This window comes from Aptenodytes patagonicus, chromosome 2 (assembly GCF_965638725.1).
Source record: "Aptenodytes patagonicus chromosome 2, bAptPat1.pri.cur, whole genome shotgun sequence".
Classification (NCBI taxonomy): domain Eukaryota; kingdom Metazoa; phylum Chordata; class Aves; order Sphenisciformes; family Spheniscidae; genus Aptenodytes; species Aptenodytes patagonicus.
The window spans coordinates 48244051-48265786 of record NC_134950.1 but is presented as its reverse complement, the minus strand read 5'-3'; the positions used below and the strand labels follow the sequence as shown (position 1 = coordinate 48265786).

At 41.0% G+C, this 21736-nt stretch overlaps 1 protein-coding gene across 3 annotated transcripts in view; it reads right to left on the bottom strand.

Moving 5' to 3' along the window:
* Positions 1-21736, bottom strand: part of NOL4 (nucleolar protein 4) — a 206792-nt gene that overhangs the window by 4614 nt on the left and 180442 nt on the right. For all 3 annotated transcript variants that reach the window (XM_076329767.1, XM_076329768.1, XM_076329769.1), the window contains 2 exons: positions 7801-7981; positions 3641-3721 (listed from right to left, as the gene is read on the bottom strand). In XM_076329767.1, coding sequence (XP_076185882.1) covers positions 3641-3721; positions 7801-7981 — 262 coding nt within the window. The remainder of the gene's footprint in view (positions 1-3640; positions 3722-7800; positions 7982-21736) is intronic.

Sequence of the window (21736 nt, the reverse complement as noted above, 5' to 3'; positions counted from 1 at the left end):
ACTTCAAACTACTTGATTTTTTTTTTAATTTCTATATACTAGGAAAATAGGATTTTACTTCACTCCCCAACTCCTGCCATGTACTTAACAAGTCACAGTGCTGTCCTCCTTCCCCTCAAAGCAAAGCCCCCTGAGCAAAAAAGCAAAGAAATCCACACACAGAGAAAAGCGTTCATGGCTATGGTTTCAGGACAGTGAGTACACCCGTGCCTTTTCAGGAAGGGAAGCTGCACGTGCTGGGAGAGAGCTCAACAGAAAGAGAACAAGCCATGCTTGATGTGGGGATAAGGATTTTAGTTCTTCTTTTAATAATGTTATGTGACCCCTACACCTCACCTCCAAAGCTTGCCTGTGACTGCCCAAGCTTTATATCTGGGAGAATACCTCACTCAGAGACTAGCCCCAGGATGTGTTACACTGGTCTCAGCTTTTAATAGCTATGATAGACACTCGCTGGCAGTATTACTGATTCTGTTGTCCAGCCTGCTATATGCTAAAAATGCTGTAACTTATCTGTAGCTTCATCAGTCATACCTGGTTGTTCAGAAAATAAGGAATAAATGCATCTTATTCTCACAGTGTAGATTTTTCCTGTGTAATTTTATGCAAATCAGCTATTGAAACATGGGAACCTAAATCTTACTCATAAATATCCACCACATTTCTTTAACCAGACAAATAAATCACAGATATTCTGAAGGCTTAAAATAGCTGGTTAAGGTAGACACTTCATGTACCTCTATCTCCAGAAGCCATCACTACAGATGACTAAATCTGGAGAAAGCTGAACAGTTTCACCACCATTTCTTTTAATAACTACCCTTACTTTAAACAGAACTATTTCCTTAGTGTACTTAACATTATTTATTAAGCTGCCAGTCTTCACAGGAACAAGGAAGTGTATCCTTATACAGAGGGAAATCTGAATATTTTTGTAATGAATTTTGCAGTGTCAGGTTCCTCCAAGGCGATACTGCACATTTTAGCATACCGCTTCCTTGGAAGTATGTATGTTCTTGGAGTTCTTGGAGTACTTCAGGACAATTAAAAATCTTGACTGCAAACATTATCAGGTTCCACAATGTCTGTGTGTGCAAGCAAAGATTAAGCATATGTTGCAGAGATGAAGTCAGGATACTTATTTTTATTTATTTATTTCTCTTAGTACATACTATTGTAACTCAAAATTGTCACCTCCCATGTTTTTATAACAGCACATTCTCTTAAACAGTGGGTCAAACAAATTGCTGAGACAGATCCTTTCTTTTATATTCTTTCAGAAGACTGAAGTATTGTTCCTCTGCCTCTTGCCGAGGCCACCTGATTGACACTTTAACACGGGAATATTTTTGATTTACCACCTCAGTCCAGTCACATAGACCTAATTTCCCCTGTGAGGTGAAATTGTTCTTGTTGGAACCACATCAAGCTGAATATGAGAACTCTTCATGTGCTAGACAATCATTTATCAAATTAGCTGCTAGGAATACCTTCCATTAAAAACACTGTGGGACAAATGGCTTCTCTGTAAATTGCAAGACTTAAATGGAACTAGTTATTGCCTCATGCACTACTCATTAGCAACATGATTTATATCAAATTCCAAAATATGGGTCAGATGTAGATGTGCTGTTACTGATTGCTTAGACACTATCAACTGTCTCAGCAAAAATCCCTAAAGAATTGTATGCTGTCACTGGGTAGCTACCAATCTTATAATTAACAACTACTGAAAGAATAATAAATGTGTCAATGACTCTCAAAATGGTTATCACTATTACAGATAATAATTTAGAGTAACAAAAATAATTTTAAAAAGCTGTATGTGCTTAAGCATCTATGCTTCTACATTTTCATTAATAGTTAAGCAACCTTCTTCATCAGTGAAGATGTAAAAAGCAGTGGCACTTAGTTATAGAAAAATACATTTGCCCATGCTTTGAAATCTCTGTTGTGTATCTGTTCTATTGCACCTATTCTCCTCTCCTCTTTTTTTCCCCATGAATGGCTTTAGAAGTAAGTATGTACTAGATTCTCATATACTCCAATAAAACTAAACAGAAACAACTATCAAAATATGCTACTTTTTCCAAATCAGATGTATTTATTATTGCAAGAATGTTTTATTGTGATATTATGCATCTGTCAGTGTTTCTTTTCCTCCCGCCTTCAAACAGAGAGCGGATGTGCCTAAAACTATTGTTTCAAGTGCCAGGAGATCTCAGATCAAGAAAACAGGGGCTAATGAATTGGACCTTTTAAGCTTCTTTCTCCCTTCTACAGCCTTCCCTCTGGAAAACATACATTCAGCTAGTTCAGATAGCAGAAAAAACTGCTGTGTTGCCTGAGGAAAGAGATGTGAAAACACAGAAATGCCTATAGCCACTGAACATCATGCATTTTCAACAATCGGCAAAGACACTGGTTTGTGATGAAATGATTATGTGAGGTCCTCCAGTAATGCTTCCTATCTACCGTAGGAGATTAATTATGTGGCATACACCTGTCTTGCCTTAATGGCTGTCTCCTGAGCTTTGTGCAAAGGTAGAACAGTAGGATATTGCCCAATACATCCAAGACATTCCATCTTCATTCCTATGGTGGGAGCAGACTAATACTTGCATATGCCATGTATGCGATAATTTGAAGAGGAGGAGGAAGGGGGAAGAGGAATCTGGGGATGATCCTAATACAGAATTCAGCCAGCATTTCCCAGCGAGAAATTCCCACCTTTGCCACAACATAGGTCAAACCATTTAACTTCTCCCAACCCCACATTTTGCCTTTTTTAAATGGGACTAAACACACTCTCCTAGGTTCCTAACTCTATCACTCTTGTTCTGTGTCTCTTCATGCCCCAGGCTCCAGCTGTGTTAGAGACAAGCTGTTTTGTCTTTCCTCTCTCTCTCCACTTTGATGTCATCAGGGTAGCACTGAGAACACAGAAGACTGTGCAAGAGCAGAAGTATAAAGAAGAGCTGGAGATAGCAACCACAGCAAAAATCCCATTCAACCCCTACCTCATGGCCAGCCATGCTGCAGGTAACCCAGTCAGCACTTTAAGAATTAGCTACATACTGGATATTCTCAGCTGGACTTTTTTTTTTCCTAGTTTATTGCCAAAAAGCCTCTACTGATCATGCAAATACCAAGATTTTACAGAAGGTTACAACTTCACCAAATTTGAGGGTGCGGAAATGAGGCACCCTCCCTACTTTCACATGCAAAAGTGGACAAGAGTGCTCGGCCCTCCTCTCCCTGCCCCAGAGCAGCACGGCCATGCTGATCACTGGGGCTCAGCAGCATCAGCTCCCGGAGCTTCCCCCAGCTACCCCGTCATCTTCAGCAGGGCTGCACCGCCTGAAGGACCAGGAGGCAGAAGGACTGATTTGCAGGTGGGTAAGAGGCCTGGCTAAAGTGGGGAATGGCTGGGAGAGTGCAGCCCTTCTGGTCCTCTAGAAGGGAGCAGCAGGGAGAGGTGAGCAGTGTGGTGGAAGTCTGGCAGCTACCGGCCGGACCATGGGGCCATTGGTCATGGTCTGCAGGCCTGCCTGTGGGAGAGGAGGCTGGAAGAGAAGCCTGCCAGGGCTCAGGGTTTGCTTGTGGTGTGAACATACTCGGATTCAGCAGGAGGACTTACCTGAGCTAGAAGGGGACTGGACGTTTGTGGTGCCTGGGATACAGTGCTGAGTTGCAGCTGTGGTGGAGGTAGGCTGCAGATCTGTGTAGAGAAACGGAGACACAACAGCTGCTTTGTCTTACCATGACACGAGGGCATGTCCTGCATGGCCAGTCTGCCATCGAGTCTGAAACACCCTCTCTTTTTACACACACAAAGGGAAAAGACTGACATTTCTGCCTAGAAACCAGGCAACGATGCAGAAGAAACAGCCCCAAATCACCTCCAGAAAACCCAGCAATGGCAGCAGAAACACTCTCCACACCTCTTAGGGAAAATGGACTTCAGGAAACGAAGTGGTTGTAGAGAGCAAGGCTCCGACAAGCCCGCCCTGGCTTCAGAGAGGGCTGACAGCTGACAATCATCCAGAGAGGGCGGATGGCGACCCACTGGACAAAAACACGTGGGGAGACGAGGCGATCCCGCTCTGTCAGGAGAGGCTCAGGCAGCATGCAGGGACTTCAACAGCTTCTGGTGGCAGCAAGAGATTTTGCTCCCAACAGAGCAGCCTGTCTCCTGTCCTCACCCTCCTGCCCCCAAGCTGGGCGTCCCTCCAAGCTCGATCCAGGTGTGATGGAGCGGGGCCAGCTGAAGTCTTTGCGGCTCGCTAGGAGCTGGCAAGAAAATTTTGTTTACACCCACTGGGCTACCACATACCCACCTTGGAGGTTCTCCATTTAGTTTGGTAGCAGGAACTGCGTTAGCCTTAAAAAAGAGAGCTGTGGAAATCCACTCTTCTCAAAGAGCAGCTCTCCTTTAACATCTACAAGAATCAAGGACGACATGCCCAAAGGCTTCTCCCCAGCCCACGAACAGGCTGACAGAGGCTCTGTCAACCCACAGACTGCTTGGTGATGGGGTGAAGCTTTCCAGCTGAGCTGGCTTGGCCTAAAGGGTTTAAAAGCAGGGGAAAAAGAGACCTTGGTGCTGTAAGCCCAAGCCTTTTCCTGCTGTGCTTTTTTCCTGCCCACAATAAAGGAGGGGTCACTGTACAAGCTGTTGTGTTCTGCTTGCTCATATTGAGCAGTTGCATGAAGGCTTGCCCCATACAGTTGTGTAAGGAGCTAATTATGGTTCTGTAATGAGCCATGTGGAAGGACAGGCTGAGGATGGAAGCACTGCAACAGCAGGCACAGAGAGGTCCTTGAGCCAGAGCCACCAAACAGTTGGGCGAGCAGATAGCTAAGTCTGTAAGATGGGATCAGAGTAGGGCTGAACTTTACAGGGGAGAAAATAATCAAATTAAATGAGTCACAGCATACAAAATACACACATCAGTTGGACTACTAGATAGGAAAGCTAATTGGACAGTCATGATATTACTGTGGGGAAAGGTCCAGAAATAGGTATTCAAGCAGTGAGTTTTAGCTAGCTTTTGCAACTTCTCCTTTTTTCTGTTTTAGCAGATACACAAAACCAGACTGTATTTGTTTATACACACATCCTGACTGAGGTGTATATTTATTTTTACACTAGGAGAACATTTGTAAATGTGACAAGAACATTTGATGGGTTACTAAATCGAAAAGGAAATGCATTCTTAAATTACTTCTTAGGTCCTGAAAACAATTTGCAAGCAAATATCCTATTCTCCAGAGAGGGAACTCATTAACCATTGTAACAGCCTTGCATATGTTTGGAACAAGAGTCCTTGAAACAGAATAATGATTGCAAACAACTGTCCTGTGAGGTCTGTCAGGAGGGCAATGGTTTCCCCTCTCAACTGCAACTCCATCCACTCCTCGTAGTCTACAAATGAAAAAGCAAATATCCATGGACATATCAGAGAGGATTGACAGAGCCCAAAGAACTGGCCTCCAAGTCCTCCCATTTCTCCTGCAGGGAAACCAGCTAATGGAGCCAGAGCACTTTACTTTCAATAGCCAAGAGATAATTAGGTTGGCTACTGATTGCTTTTGTGTCAATGAAACTAAGAAATTGATGGAGTTGCCTTTCCACAACTTGCCTAATGATCTTCCCGAAGTGGCAGGTGGGTCACAAATCAGCAGCCAGACAGACTGTTAGCATCAACAACTGGTTCCCAAGTGCTGGCACACAGACTTTCGGTTCACGGAGCTTACGTGCTTTGGATCCTGTAGGATCCCTGTGCAGAAGACGGACACCTTTGCACAACGCTCCAGCTCTGCACAACCATCTGGGAGAGGTGCAGTGGTTTACCAGTCTTCCAAAGTAAGAGGACATACAGACAAAATTTTCCAGTGCAAGTAGGGAAAGGCAAGGAAGAAGCATGTTTGAGCATATGTCAGTATGCAAACCGTAAGCATCCACTGGTCCCTTCACCCCAGCGATGCTACACAGGGAAATGCAGTGCACTGCACAGTTCCCTAGCTGCGTTAGCTGTGCAGCATCTGCCAGTTCCTGGATAATCACTGTTTGTCTTGCAAAACCTATCTTGAGCTTTAATTGTGAAAAAACACTGGAGTCCTCTACGTTAAAGGTACAAAGAAAATGTTGCTTCTAATTAGAAAGCAACACTAATTTTTGATGTTGAATTTGTACCTCATTTTTTAAAATTGCATGCTGAAGTGACATAGAATACTTTTACCTAAATCCCACAATTCACTGAAAAATGGGAGTTATGAAAATATATCGTATTACAAGATGTTTGAAGGGAAGAACAAGTACACAAAACAGTTGTGATTCCTCACAGTTTAAGATTATGTAAAACAGGACAGTTCTGATAGCTTCTTCTGACAAATAACACATGGGGAGTTTAATCCTACTCTTAGTTGGGTGAAAGAGCAAATGTCAACTGTTTTCAGTGGGAACTGGCTCGGATCTTCTCTGACCACAAAGTAAAAGACAATTTTAAAGTTCTTGTGCATTTTCCCAAGAAACCAGATTTCCACGGCCTGTCTTACTCTTATGAAAATATTTGATCAGAGATCATATTCAGTACTTCAGATGTGTTTTTCATGCATATGGAAACAATTGTCATCATCATTCACTCTCCTTAACTCAAAGACTTTTGACAACTAAAATATTATCTTTTTAAAGCAAAAATGCAAATCATTCACAGACCTTTGAGGATTTTGGGGGTGGGGGGTGAGGAAGCAGACATGAATGAAGGTCACCAGGACACCACATACCAATAACTGCTTGCAGGCTGCAGCCCTGATAGCATTTTGAAAATTGCTTAGCATGTTGAATATAAAGGCTGTAGCTGAACAATTACCACCCTGCCTAAGTCAGCCCATGTACCTGAAGCAGCACTCTCCTCAGCCAGAGAGGGATCAGCCAGGACAAAAACCCAGGGATTTCTCCATCCTCTGAAACATTTTTTAAATACCATTCTTGGAGGCAGGAGACCCTCAGTCTTCCAGAGTAATCACTTTTCTCTGACAGACAGACAACACCCTTGTTATCAGCATGGGCAAACCATTTCCTTTGCTCTGAATTTGCAGTAAGTCAATATGGGGGACTATTTAAAACAAATAATACAATTAACTTACATTTGTTTGTTACAGATGCTTGCTAATGTAAGAAGAAAGGAATGTTGTCTAAACAAATGACACCACTGTCTTTTTCAGAGGGGCATACAACCTTATGGTGACACGTAATGACCTGCATCATTTTTAGTTTAGAATATAGATTGATGTGCTGATTTCTCATTTAACACTTGTTATGCCAGATCCTTATCTGCAGTAAATTAAAGTAGCTAGAGAGACCATTTGAGAAATCTAGGTCAATTCATTTCTGTTATAATATATGGAGTTCAGTGTTTTCAAACTCCAGCCCCAAAGATACTAATGGCCTCATTTTGTGATCAGTATAGGAGAGGACAACAATGACAGGGTAGGTCCTCATAAAGTCATGCAAATCAACTGAAGATCTAACCCAGCATTTTTTCACTCAGCTTTGTTAGAGACTTCAGGTTCAGTCTCGCCCTATTGTGAATTAGTCCCTTGAAACTGAAAGGAGACTAGCATGCAGTGAGCAAGTATTTTGCTCAGCAGTAGCTGTTTGCGGGATTGTGTACCTGCTCATTATCTGATAATAGCCTATGGATATTGAACCCCTTGGACTAGCTTTCTGTACAGCAGGGGGAAAAGTACACATGAGCACATATACACACAGGCACATTTTGTAAGGAAACTCACCACTGCTAGAAGCATCGTTGAGATTTAGCAGCCCACCTCCGAGCCCTCTGTAACTATGGTAACTGTAGGTCCCATTTCCATTGATGTACAACACCTCCTGTGTGCTGGAAACAGCTGATGTTGAGTAAGTGACCTGGGCTGGCTCCTGTTTGTACTGTTTGTCAGCTGGAGCAGCCTCATCCTGCAAAAACAAGGAAAGGTTTTGAATTATCGTTACATTTTACCTTGCACAAGAGGGTCTTTTTCATTGTTAAATCTCCACATCTATTGCTTTTAGAAAAGTATAATACATGTTATACTAGCACAGATGTGTTTCTGATTGACCAAATATCAGCTGAAAAGAAACAATGGAAATAAGCAAGAATACAGGTTTCCTACAAATCTGAGAATATTTGTTTATTTGTGCTCCACAAGCCAACCATACTGTTTCTCAAGGAGAAGACGCATCCTCTCACCCTGAAGAGCTCACAGTCGCCTGTAAAACCCAACTCCGTCCAGAAACAGTGTGGGAAAGGACAGAAAAAAGACATTACTTTCTGAGTACAGGAGTGACTCTTCCAAGCCAGAGAATCATATCTTTCTTGATAAGACAAACCAATACAGAATGCACCAACTACTTCTTTTGATGTATCAGCCTCAGAAATGACAGAAGGAATAGAGGAACGGAATAAAACAACATTTCCTATGTTTGCAGAGGGCTGAGTAAGTGTCCATCCACACAAGGGCTAAGTAGTAAGGATGCCTCTACAAACGTGACTTGAAAGCACTTGTAATCTGTGTATGAGCAGTGACTGTACACCATGAGTTCCCCTCAATGCTCCCTGTTTGCCTCTTAGATGCTCGCATAATATTGAACAAGATTTAGCACAATGGCCCTCCAACTTTCCCCTAAAGGAGATCATGTTTCAGGTGAAAGTGTATTTTTCCCCATCTGCACTTACCATGGCTACTGCTTAGATCACCTCACCTCCACTCATGATCACAGAATGCCCCTGTGGCGACTTTAGTAACGACAGAGGTGAAAAAAAGAAAAGCATTAAAAGAAGATTTAATGCTTTTTAGTAGTTAGAAACAAGGAAAACTATCAGTGTGTGACTGCTCAGCCCACCACAGGGACCTGAGTGCCAGAATTTCTGATCTAGTCTGCAAATGTATTTGAACTTCTTTTTGTTTTTTTAACTTGTAGACTTTTTTTACGGGCCTGATTTTACACTCTTATCTGATTAAATCATATTTCAGTGATTTCAAATAAAATGGAAGATCAGTATTTAAAAAATAGAGGTGAGAATGTTTGCAGACCTTTTCAGAGTAGTTAACTGAAAAATGATGTTAGAATTATCTCCCCTTTGTGTAAGATTTTGTCCATTTGATGCCTCTCTCCTGCACAACCCTTTTATAGTTGCTAAACATACCGAACTTATTCAGAATGCTATAAAATATCTCAAACCTTTTTTACAGTGTTTACTTAAAAATAAGAATGTATATACCAGCACAGAGGGATCAAATAGTTCAAACAGTGTCCAGTCTCTGTGTTGAAGCAAAAAGGGTTCTAAAGCAGCCTTCCTGTCTGCCTTAGGAACAATCGTCGGTTCCACCTCCCATATAAGACACTACCAACTTTTCTGAGACGAAGATATCCCTGTCTTGTAGATACTTATTGGTGAAAGAGACTTGGGCACAACTGAGATGATTCAGGAGAAGGTATATATATTATTAACAGAAATTTTAATATTTAATACAGAACACTGAACCATCAGATAATTAATTCCATAAACAATCAGAATGGGGCCTCTTGGGCACTAATATGAGCTGACGCAAAGCTTTGCATTTTTAAGAGAGTTGGCCAAACCAGTCTCCTATGCATTTTCTTAAGTAATAATAGGCTTAAACAAAGGGCCAAAATTGCAATGTATTTTTGCCAGGAATTCAACTTTAATATAATTTACTTTTTACCTCCAAAGGTCATTGCTGTCTCTTATAAGAGCAAATGTATTATTTTCTCTGAGAAAATATTTATAAGCTATACAGTAAAGTTCTATTTTGGCAACAAAGCTTAATTTATCATCCAAATCTTTAACGCTCTCAAGGCTGAGATGTTCTGTATCCTTATGTTTAAAACTAGATGATACTTCCTGCCATAGACTCACTCAGAGTCTCATTTTATTCTCACAAAGATCAGTAAGGGATCTTCTGCAAATTTATCAAGGACTGGACTGTGTTCAAGGGATGCAGTGCAAAGGGGACTAACTCCTATAGCTGAGCAGAGTATCTCAGGGCTTGTCTCCTTGTCCTGACTGGAACCCACAAATTTGCTGTCCCTGAATTTACACGTCCTCCAGAGCCCCGCTAGTCAGTGCACTGAAAACCTAACAGTGAGTTTCTTGCAGAGCTGATGCACTGAGCTTCTAGCAGAACACAGCAAGCACAGCCTGGCCGGAGGGCACAGCAAGGGCGCTTGGTGCACCTTGGTGCATACCAGCCCACGTGTTAGAGCACATGGCCAAGAAGTGGGAGACCCGAGTTGTGGCTCCTTGTTGCAATACACGGTGAAGAGGTGGAAAATTTGGGATGCAAGGTCTTTTCTAGCTGTGGTGAGGAGGGGACCTGAACTCAGAGCTGCCATCTCCTAGCAACCAGGCTCAAAGCAAAACTGCAGTGGGTGTCGTAGCTGAAGCTGTGCCACTGTGTGGAAAGAAATGCACAATTCATAGGGCTACAGAGATAGCAAAAAAAAAGGGAGCATGACTCAGTTCCCTTTCAGAGAAGTGCTGCCCTGGGAGGCTTCCAGCCCCGCTCCCTTCCAGCTACGCCCTAACACAAAACTCACAAGCTGCTCTGAGGTCGGGAACCCAAGGCTGGGGCTGTGCTGCTGAAGGGGGATCTTTGTATCGAACTAATCACAGCCCTGTGCAACACCGTGGCGTGCCATAGGCTGGGGCTTGAGGTGGAGCCCAGGCGTCCTGGTGGGGAAGGCACTCCTCGGAGGGGTGAAGGGGGTTGAGGAGGATGCTGAGCCCAGGACTCCTGGTTCTGTGTACGAGCTCTAATCTCTCAGCCACTATACAAAAGGTGGCTTCCTCTAAATATTACATATATATTTAGAGAGCAGACCAATCACCTGTACCTAAATGATACATTGCCATACATTTCAGACCTGAAATCTAGGCCTCATCTAAGTGCTTAGATCAGTGCTTCAGGATGACTAAATGCAGAAGCAGGGCACGATTTTTGGCGAGTGTTTTCTGAGCAGGCTCAGGTGTCAGCTCTACTGGTAGGATTACCAACCATTATCCTGGTCCCAGGGGGTTAGGTGTTACCTCTCATACATTCCCCTGAGATTTAAGCATTTTTCAGAAATGGTTCATACTTCAAAAGGCAGAACTGTCTCCTTTTTCCTTGCAGCCACACCAAGGATAAAGAAGCCAGGCTTTCTTCTTCTTGGGAAGAGAGAACATGAATATCATATTCACTTTTGCATACCTGAGATTTCTTCTGCACAGATTTATTCTCTTCTTTCTTTTTATCTTAACTGCCTTTGCTTTTAAACTAATGTAGAAATTAAACACACATAGTGCTGTTTGAGAACTGGGATTTTTTTAATATTCTGCGTTAGTCGTTCAGCACTTCTTGTTTCCCCCTATATTATGTTTACATTGGAAAGGCTTAGTAATTTATTTAAGATGTTATTTAAAAATATTTTAATTTCATAATAATCAGTAACAGTTAACTAACCATTTATTAATTTGTTTGGCCTAACTACCTGGAACACATGCTGTTGTAATTCATAACAAATTTATAAAACCTGTGAAGTATTATCTAACCATTTTTAAACTATTTATAATTTACCTTTAATAAGAAGTATGAACAAGATGCAGATAAAACATTTGTCCATCTAGAATTTGACTTATACCATCTCCATTTTGTATATAGCAATGGAAATAAGTCATCCTTCTAACAATATTTCTCTTCTGAATTTATTTTGGAGGAGAAGTAATTTAAGACTTGAGCATATCATCTGGAAAATGATGGCAATCACAGAAATGCAAAAATACCTTTTAGGTACAAAAGCATGCTAAAATACAAAGTTATCTGTTCACTTGAAAAAGTGGAAGCATGAAGTACATACTGTGATCCTCAACTTGGTATATATCAGAGATATCTATGTCTCAGTTTTATGTCCAGGTCTGTCCTAGAACACAGTTTTTTCCTTAAAAGAGCAGAAGCAATTTATTTTATTTTATTTTTAATCATGGAAGCAATTAAGTAACCCTCTAAGGACAGTACATACTAAGAAAAGATTTCATTAACTATTGCATAACCTGTATATTGAAGAAACCCTGCTCCGCTCTGACTGGTATTCTGAGCAGCTAATGAATAGTTTAAAAGAAAATACCATCCACAGCAACACAGATGCTAGTGCAGATTGTCATGACTGTGGTACAAAGAGGGAGGCTCACCAGCAGCGTCCCAGCCTCCTGCTCCCCCTGCCAGTGGAGGCACAGCATACACATTTCTTTTGAAAAAGTCTGTCCTTCTTGGAAGCAACTCTAACAATGCCATTGCTCCTTTCTGCTCCCCATCTCCTTCACCACCACCAAAATAATACAAAAAAGTAATAGCTTGTTAAAATAAAAAGCCCTGGCAAGTCTGTGCTACATTGAGTTTTGATCCCATACATACACAAGTGTCAGAAATTCTGTGTATTCCCATTAAGAGAGAGAAGAGCTATTGCCTTGGCTCCACTGTTAGCAATAGCTATTGCTAACAGGTAAATGTAAATCCCAAAAGGGAGTGTGTATGCAGACCAACTCACATGGACAATGCTAGTTGACCATAAAGCTAAAAAAACTTCTGCAACAAGAATATAAATGGTAATGTTCCAAAAATGGCAAAGATGGCGACATGCACTTAACTACTGCTTTCATGAAATGCAGTGTCTACCAGACTGACAACAACTCTGAGAATGCCAGCTTTTAACTGCCCCTATGTCAAGGTGATTTCTTCCCACTCAATTAGAAAAGACACAAAAAGGCAAACACATTTTTGCCTCATCTTTCATGATACTTTCTTTTTTAATATGTTAAACTGAAAAAATGTGTATTGCTTGTTCTTCTTGTCAGTAAACACTTCTCTTAGAATACCACTTTGAGGTTAGGAAAACTCAAATGCAGATTAGTCTTCAAACAGATAGGCAAGCCAGGAACCCAATATTTGCATATGGTCTTCCATTTTTTCAGCAAAGGAAAAAAAAATTCATTCACATGAAAAAACAAAACATGCTTTCATGTGCTTTAATTTTTTTTTAGCCTCAATAGCTTGTAGTATGGCTTTAGAAGAAAGGAGATAATGTTTCATATATTTTTCCCATTTGGAACCCACCAATTTGTTTCTATGATTTTTGAATCAAGAGTAAAATAAATAGAAACACATGATAAAACCATGCAGCAATTTTCAAAGCATACCAAATTAATCCTCACAATACTCCTGTTAGATAGGACTTTTATCACTGCTTTTCAGATGGTGAGATTCTGTCAACAAAGGCAACCTTAAGCTAGCATTACCTAATATGTAAAGCGCTTGAGTTCTGCAACCATAATAACATAACAGGCTTTTCTTTGTGTAACTTAATTTTTAAAATAATAGGAAGAAACTCAGAAGTTCTATCATGGGGCACCCTGCTGAATCTGCAGGGGACTGTGGGGCTGGGAGCTCTCTGCCCATCTCAGCTCTTGCGCAGAGAAGCAGCTGCCGGGGTAAACAGCTGTCATGGTCTGCATGGAGCAAGGTTTTTAAAGGAGGATGAGCCACAGGATTCTTGGCTCCCATTGCAGGGCCCAGAAGGTGGCCCCTTCTTAGACGCCTGGAGATCACCGCTGTTTCCCTGCCCGTGACCTGATCATGTATACCTTGTGCTCTGTCTCTTCAAACTTATTTCATACTGTCTCTTCAAAATCCCTGACTCCCCATCCCATCCTCCTTGCTTCTCCAGTTTCATCTTCTACCCTCCATCTCAGTTTCAGTCTTCTCGCCTAGCAAACCCTTGAAAATGGCTTAAGTTTTCTCTGAAAGAGTTCAACAGATGGAAGACATACAGAACAGTAAATGTAATCCCTGGGGGCTGAAGTCATGAAATTATTGCCAAACTGCATACCTAGTATTATAATGGAAAGTGTCAGGTAATCTTAATAAGTGATGATACTACTAACTGCTTGGATGACACACGTTGTTCTGACAGAACACTGGATCTTTTATTAGCTTTAATTACATTAAATTAATTCTCTAGTGTTTGACCCAGCTTTTAATTTTATGACCAATATCCTGGAAGCCTAGACAGCTAAACATTATTTTGGCACGTCACAGTAGGCTATATTTTCCTTTAACACTGCAATAAGGCTGTTGACTCAGTGTGCTTAGCAATGGTGGAAATGGTATTTCTGCAAATGATGGATGTGAGTTTTCACTTTAGTTTTGGTTTCCATTGCACATTCTTTCTCCCCTCTCCAGTTGCTAAGGTTTGTGTTGGGATTACTACTCACTAAATAAAACCTGTCCAAGACTAGGGAGGCCTGAACAAAATGAAATAGATCTACATAATTCACTGAGTTTGAAATCCAAATGAAGCTTCACAGCAGTCCTTTGCATTGGCTGACCTTCATATTTAAAGTACTGCATATTTATAGTCCTTTAAAAGGACGACATCATTTAATATTGTAGGAGGTGCTCTTACAGCTATGATCTAAGCATGGAGGCAAGGTAAGGTTTGTAGAAGAAGGTAGTACCTTTTCCTAGACCAGGAGGAGAACTTCTGTGCCCAAAAGCTGATCTAATAAAAGATACTACCTTCCCCAGAAAGCCTTATTTCTCTTCCAACACAATGAGCAAAAGCCAGATTTTCAGTTGAAGTCAGCAGAGTTTCAGTACTCACAATGAGAAAAGCCAAGCATTTGCTACAGGTTCCCTGATGAATTTGTGCACAGAAAAGTTAATTCGTGTGACCTGTTTGCCATGCTGGATCGTGCTTTCATACCTCAAAACTATTTTGAATAAAGTTCTACAAAATTTCCAGTCCCTGTATTATATTAAGGAATTATTAATCCAAAATTAACATCTACCTGAGATTTCAAATCATCACACCAGACCCATAGCTGAAACCTGAAAATTGAATTGCTAGAATCTTTATAGTCTGCCTAGGAAAATATTTAAAATATACCACAGATATATTTTATCTGAGGGGCAAAGTTATTCTCTGATAACTTTCCAAGACAGATATCTATATTTTTTTATATATATATTTTTATATATATATCTATACTTGGGTATTTCTCCACCTCTCAGGCTAGTCACAGAATTCTTTAAAATGATGCATCCATTGACAGTCCCATAACCTGTTGTCCTGTCCTGTTGTCTATCATCAGGACAGATAGATTTAAAAAATAATTGCACCTCTGGACAGATTCCTTCCCCTTTAAGTTTAGTTGTCCTTCATAAACAGCATTCCAGGTCTTCGTCAGAGGATAAGGCACTAGAATTATGGATGAGGTCTACGCACAACCAGCAGAAAGACCCCTGAGGTTTTCCCCAGAAGTACTAAGAGTAAATTTGAGCAAACTGGCTAAAATAAAACACAAAGTCAAGTTCAAATAATATCACAGAACTCATGCTAGATATTCTTTAGATTGGGATGGGTTTTGATAATTCAGGGTGGACTTAGCAGTGAAATCAAGAGGGCCATAATTGCTGTTCTCGGGCATGCACACTATTTCTCCTCTGGTAAGGAACAGCTGGGGGGACTGCACAGCTTTCTATTTCCCACCCTCTGTTATCAGATCTAGACCATGTTTTTCTCTACCACTCTCTCTGCATTATTTTCTTCGCTTTTACTTACTTAAATCAAGTATGTAAAAAAATGAGAAAGCCTGTTCTTGTGTGACATACTGCTCAATTTGTAGCTCAGTTGGAGCTGGGTATTCCAGCTAAGCTGAACATTCATGCTTTAGCTGTGAGTCTATCATCTCATCATTTCATGGAGAGACATCAGTCTCAGCTTAGAGTTTTCTGGCTCCTGCGCAGAGAAGCAGCTGCCACGGTAAGCGGCCATCATCATCTGCACAGAGCAGGGCGTTTAAAGGAAGATGAGCCATGGGATTCTTGGTTCCCATTGCAGGGTCTGGAAGGTGTCCCCTTTTTAAACACCCAGAGATTGCTGCCTCTCCCTTGTCTGTGACCCGTAGTGCATACCCTGTATCCCACCCTCCTTGCTTCTCTTTATCATCTCATCATTACATGGACAGCACATCAGTCTTAGCATAGAATTTTCTGGCATAGACGTAACATTATATGAAAAAGTGCCCCTAGCATGCAGATGCAACTGTATTGAACATGTTACTGCCAGAAGTCTAGGTATTAATGATGATTTTGCTATGAAGTCCAGTACAGTATCAAAATGCTTTTCCTATTTTAGATAAAAAATGATAAATATAATTTTTTAGATGGTGAGGAAATATTGATGTAGTCTAATTGAGCTAAATCAGGTGTAATACAGAGTCCAGTTAGGCATCTAAACTCCCTGTAATGCCAATGGTGATGTGGGAACTTGAAGAGCACCTATCAAAATATTAAGTTAGCAGCCAAAAGTTCAAGGACCTCCAAACTGTCCTCCTGACACAGGGTGTAGAGCCAAGAAAAGAAAGCACCATGCTTCAGTTTCAGATTAGAAGGGCAGTAGGTTCCTTTTGCTTTCAGGTTATTAACACTGAAATGAACTGCCAGCATCAGTGCTGTCACCAGGCATCAAAAATGACACGAGCCAGTGTTCAACAAGAAATGAAAGCATGAGACTGACACAGAAAAAGAAGATCAAAATGAAAAGGTGCTATTGTGTAGAAGAGAGAAAAATGAACCTCAGTTTTCTGCATTTCTCATAGAATGACACATTATTTATATACTGGAATGGGTATGTTAACCTTAAATAAAAGGTTGGTGTTTTCACATTGCAGTATTTGAGTCTTGTTTTTTCACCGCTGCCACTTCACCTGCAGAATAGAAAACTTTTTTGGAAGAGGTACTCAGATGGTTGTTGCAAGGAGCTGTCGGAGAATCACTTTTGTTGGAGCAATAGCAAAGCAGAGGGATCATTTTTCATAGCCTGTCAGCTTTAGCCAGTTCATTATCCACTGTGATAGCAGAAGAGCAACATGAGCTTTCAGAGGTCACCAGTGCTGCTGGTTGAGCATAGATGAGCTATTCCTACAGTGTAGATAACTGTGATGAAAAGTCACTGGGGAAAGAGAAACTGGATTCTTCTGAAGGACCATGTCTCTCTCTGTCCAAATGTAAAAGGATAGCATTTATCTTATTCTGTGGTGCTTGAGATAAACTTACTGTTCTTTAGTGAAGTTCTAGATAGATAGCTGATTTTTGAATGCACTTTCCCTGGTGTGCTTTTTTCCATCAGGGACAAAGGAATGTTAAAAAGTGTAACTCAATGTAGCAATCACATTTGAGGTGCACTAACGACAGAAAGTGTCCTGCAAGTTAACTTTCTCTATAGCTCCTGCTGTTCTTGTCTTAGGTTGCAGTTATCACCCTTCATAAACTATTTTGTAAGTTATATTGGACATGGTCATGCTCTTTATTTTTCTAGAGAATTTTAATGTATGAAAAAATTTAGTTAGCTAATGGTTTCACCACTATTAATTGAAAGTTGTCTCAACATACAAGACAGGTGCATAGTGCAAGACTGTATAGTGCACTGCAGTGTATGCACAGCAATGACTTCCTCAGTGCAATTTTAAATAATGCGTCCAACGATGGCCAGCACTGGATTACAAAGAGCTACAGGCATGTAAGAGGCAGAACCGGAGCTGGTTTGAGTACATAAACTGTGCCAATGCCTTTGAGTTTTGGCAAAACTCCTATGGGCTCACGATGTATTTCACAAAATACATGTGACATTTCCCATGGAGAAAGTGGTCCAAATTCAGACAAAGGGACAAAGGTGCCATGCAAAGAGCAGAAGAATCTTCAGGGCCACCATCTTCTGCTTTGCAGAGGAACACCAGAGGAGAGGGGGCAGGTGGAACTTTTGCTCCTCCCTGTTGTACCAGCAGAGAGATTTGTTAGGGCCCAGGCCTCATATAGAATGTCTTCCTCTCAGGATAGGCAGAAAACAAAGGCAGATTTTAACTCTGACCTACAGAACAGCACAGCATGGCCCTTGCCTTGGGCCTTATCATGAGTTATGGATTTAGGCCTTGCTTCAGTAGTCAACCTTGAGAATCCCCACCTCCTCTATTTGCACCTCCCCATCCACTCTCAAGTCAACATTTTCCTTCAAAGGAAAGCCAGTTTCGGGAGACTGCATCACCGACTCCTTCAGCCTGCCACAGAGGATGGGACCAGAGAGAATATGAAAGGGTCCTTTCCTTCCCTGTGACACCTCCATAGATCTCTCAGCTTAAGATAGCTCAAGGCACAGAACCATGGGAGCAGGCTTGCTAAGCCTGCTCCTAAGAGAGCTCATTTGGTACGTGCCTGATCGTGAAAGTGAAGCACTGCAATATGAACTCCAGGACCTAGGATGCCCCTGCTGAAATTAGATTAGCTGAAAATCTGAAGAAAATAAAGGTAAAACTTCAGTGGAAATGATGTACAGGTTATCTTATGTTTATTCTCATGTTGCTGCATATCCCCTCTAGTCCTTTCAAAGCCAATTTCTTTGCAGTGGCCAGCATCTTGCAGAAGAACATGGCTACTGATCATTTTTGCTGCTTCCTCATTGACAGGCAGTACAAATGGAGGAGTCTGAATATCTGACCTTTCTTCCAAACAGAAACAACATAAACAGCAAGAAAACAATGTCATCTTTTCCCATCCCAAGAGCAGTTTTGCCTGCAGGTAATGGTGCTGAATGAACCAATGTATTGCTGAAACTGATGCATGATGACAAAGGCGTAGCAGTACTTACTGCTGAACCGAAGGATGCAAAGCGAGAGGAATTCCTCCTTTGCGGTATATTCCTCCCATTCAGAACAAGCCTTGCTATGCCTCAGGCAGCTCCACTTTTATGACCACAATCAAGCATTTTTGCCCGTATTTTTCATACGTATGTGTACTGTCCTCAAGAAATTATCACAGTGAGGCACTCCTATAGGGAGAGACGTTTCTGTTCCCCCTTGCCAACATGCCATTTTTTAGTGACAACGATGGGCTAGATCAGCATTACTCCATTCAGTGCAGGAGGACTGTGGCACCAGGGCACCAACAGAGAAAATTTTTAAACTCGTGAATCAAATGTTTAGGGAGCATGCAGGGGAAAGTGTGTAGGAGTACTGGAGCAATGCTTGTGCCAGCTTTGCAGATTTATTACTACAATATCATCACGGTCAATATAATTAAACCTCCCACTATAGGTCTCTTCATCTACTGCATTACAACTGGTATCACTCCCACCACTGACAGCACATTTTCTTGACACAAAACAGCTTTCCATACACCTGCTAGCTCTGGGGTATGGAGATGCAACTACTCAAAAGGACTTTATTGGAAAATTATGGAGTATAATTTGGACTTCTGAGTGCTTTTTCCTATTTCTCTTCTGCTCCACATTTTCTTTTAATATTACACATATTGGACTCTGTGGCAGGGGGAATGGACCAAAGCACCTTATATTAGATTCTAAATGAAATTCTTCTTCGTTTAGAAACAGAAGATGATAGCCTAGACATGAAGCATTTGAGGTCAATCTTGAATTAACTTCCTCAGTTTCAACTAATTAAAAATGTCTGTGTGTTCTGCTTTGAAAAGGAAAAAAATAAGCACGCTGGAGATTCCAGCATATTGCCATATTTACAGTATGGTGTCTCTTCCACAGGTAAATTCCAGTGGGAGTTATAGATGGCTGTCTTTTAAGAAAAACAGTTTTCTTGTCTGTTAGAACGTGAGCAATTACTTTTTTGCATGCACTTAATGACTGGTTCTTGTTTTCAACAGTATGTTCAGATATTTTGAAGATATTTTACCCCGTGTTTGATATATTTGATTGCTAATTATTTTCTTTCAAATCTGCGTTAAAACTTGAACTGCATGTTTGTGAAAACCAAAATTCTTTCTATGAATTCAATGCAGGATGTCTGTTTTTGAACACTGCCCCAGGTACAACCTGACTTTTACAGTTTAAAAAAAAAAAAGAAAAAATCTTTTAAAAATAAAAGGTATTTTAAAAAAACCCTGACCTCCCCACCCTGTCTCAAACTATTTAGTAGAAAGAAAATGTTTTGCTATTGAAGAAGACCTGCTCTAAATTTTTGACAGAATTTGGTGCACATCCTTTAACTGCCTTACTGTGAGGGTTCTGTATTTTAAAAGATTCAGTAGATAAGAAGATATTTAAGGCCTGTATTTTAAAAGATTCAGTAGATATGCTTTGGGTTATGGCCTTTTGATTCCACAATCATCAAACCAGAGTAGCATAAGCCATTGGAAGAAACAAAGAAATGAACTTTGACTGGCCTTTGGAGGATGCACTTTCTGATGTGCTTCATTAATGGAGACAGTAAAACTAATATGAAATACCATGAGTAATAAGCATGAAATTTGTGCACTGCAGTACAAATCTATTCCCCAAATATTCTCATTTCAGGGGAGGATTCTTCTGGCACAATGCCTGGGCTGCTGGCCACAGCCTGCTTGGCTGCCTTGCCCTGTGCCTAGCCTCTTTAGCAGCTGGTGCTGCTCCCAGGCAATGCATTCAGCTCCTGCTCCCACTGCTTATTACAATTTTTTTTCTTAGAAAAATATGTTTCTAAATTTAGTTTAGGGACATCAAGCCAGTTGTTGAATCACAAACATGCTCCTGCTACCAAACATAAGCAGTCTGTGCATACATTTCTACATATATTTTCTGCATGGAGAATTGCACTGTTCTAACTGAGGAATACATCTGAATCCATTGTGCAACTGATGCTTTGTATTTAGGAGTAATTTATGATTGTTAAGAGTCTTCTAAATTTACTAATTCATTAACCAAAGCCACTCTTGAAAAGTAAGAGTTTGCACATGCACCCTGAGTTTGCATTGATTTCATTAAACTGGCCTAAACTCTGCATGATAACAGGGATTTACTCACCAGAAACATTATTCCCTGCCTGTGCTGTAGGCAGGAGGGTCTGTGCAATGAAATCATTAGCTAAACACAGGAAAGGAAAGACAAAATCATGCTTTTAACATACTTGTCTCTATGCTAGAAACATCTGACAGGCAAGAAAATGCTTCACATTTAATATCTTCTTGCCACATGAAACGGAGGGATAAGTAAAAAGCTCTCTTTTCCTGGCTTTCTACACGGTAGCGGGGAGAACAAAAGCCCTGGCTCCAAAACCTCCATCTTTGGGCCTGAGGAGAGAACTTTTATATCTACATTTCCACCATCCTTTCCTCTTCTGTCTCCTTGGCAGGAGATGGATATTAAAGACACAGGGCAGAAGACTGTTGTCCCTGTTCATTTTCATTCCACCTATGGTAGGAAGGGGGATAAGGTTGTTTAAAACTTCCTGTCCAAGAAACAACCCAACACTTCATTTCTGAGCCTTCAGCTTTATCAACCTCCAGAACAGAAAACTTACATTGGCATCAATTTTACTTCACATTCAAGATCTTATTGCAGCTTGGAGTGTTTAAAATGTTCTCTGAAACCAGCAGCTTGAAATTCAACCATATACGCTCAGCACGAAGAGCCTGGAAAAATAAAGCATTTTCTGATTTAATGATCTCTGTGTTGAGGTAAAAAATTAGCTGCTCACCTTAGGGCCTCACTGTAAATCCAAGGCATGAAATTATTTGCAATTGCATGCCTTGCACATTATTCCTTTCCAATACATGTAGCAAATTTAATGTAGGTTGGGCTGGAGCGTGGAGAGAGGGGGGTTGCCCTGTGATA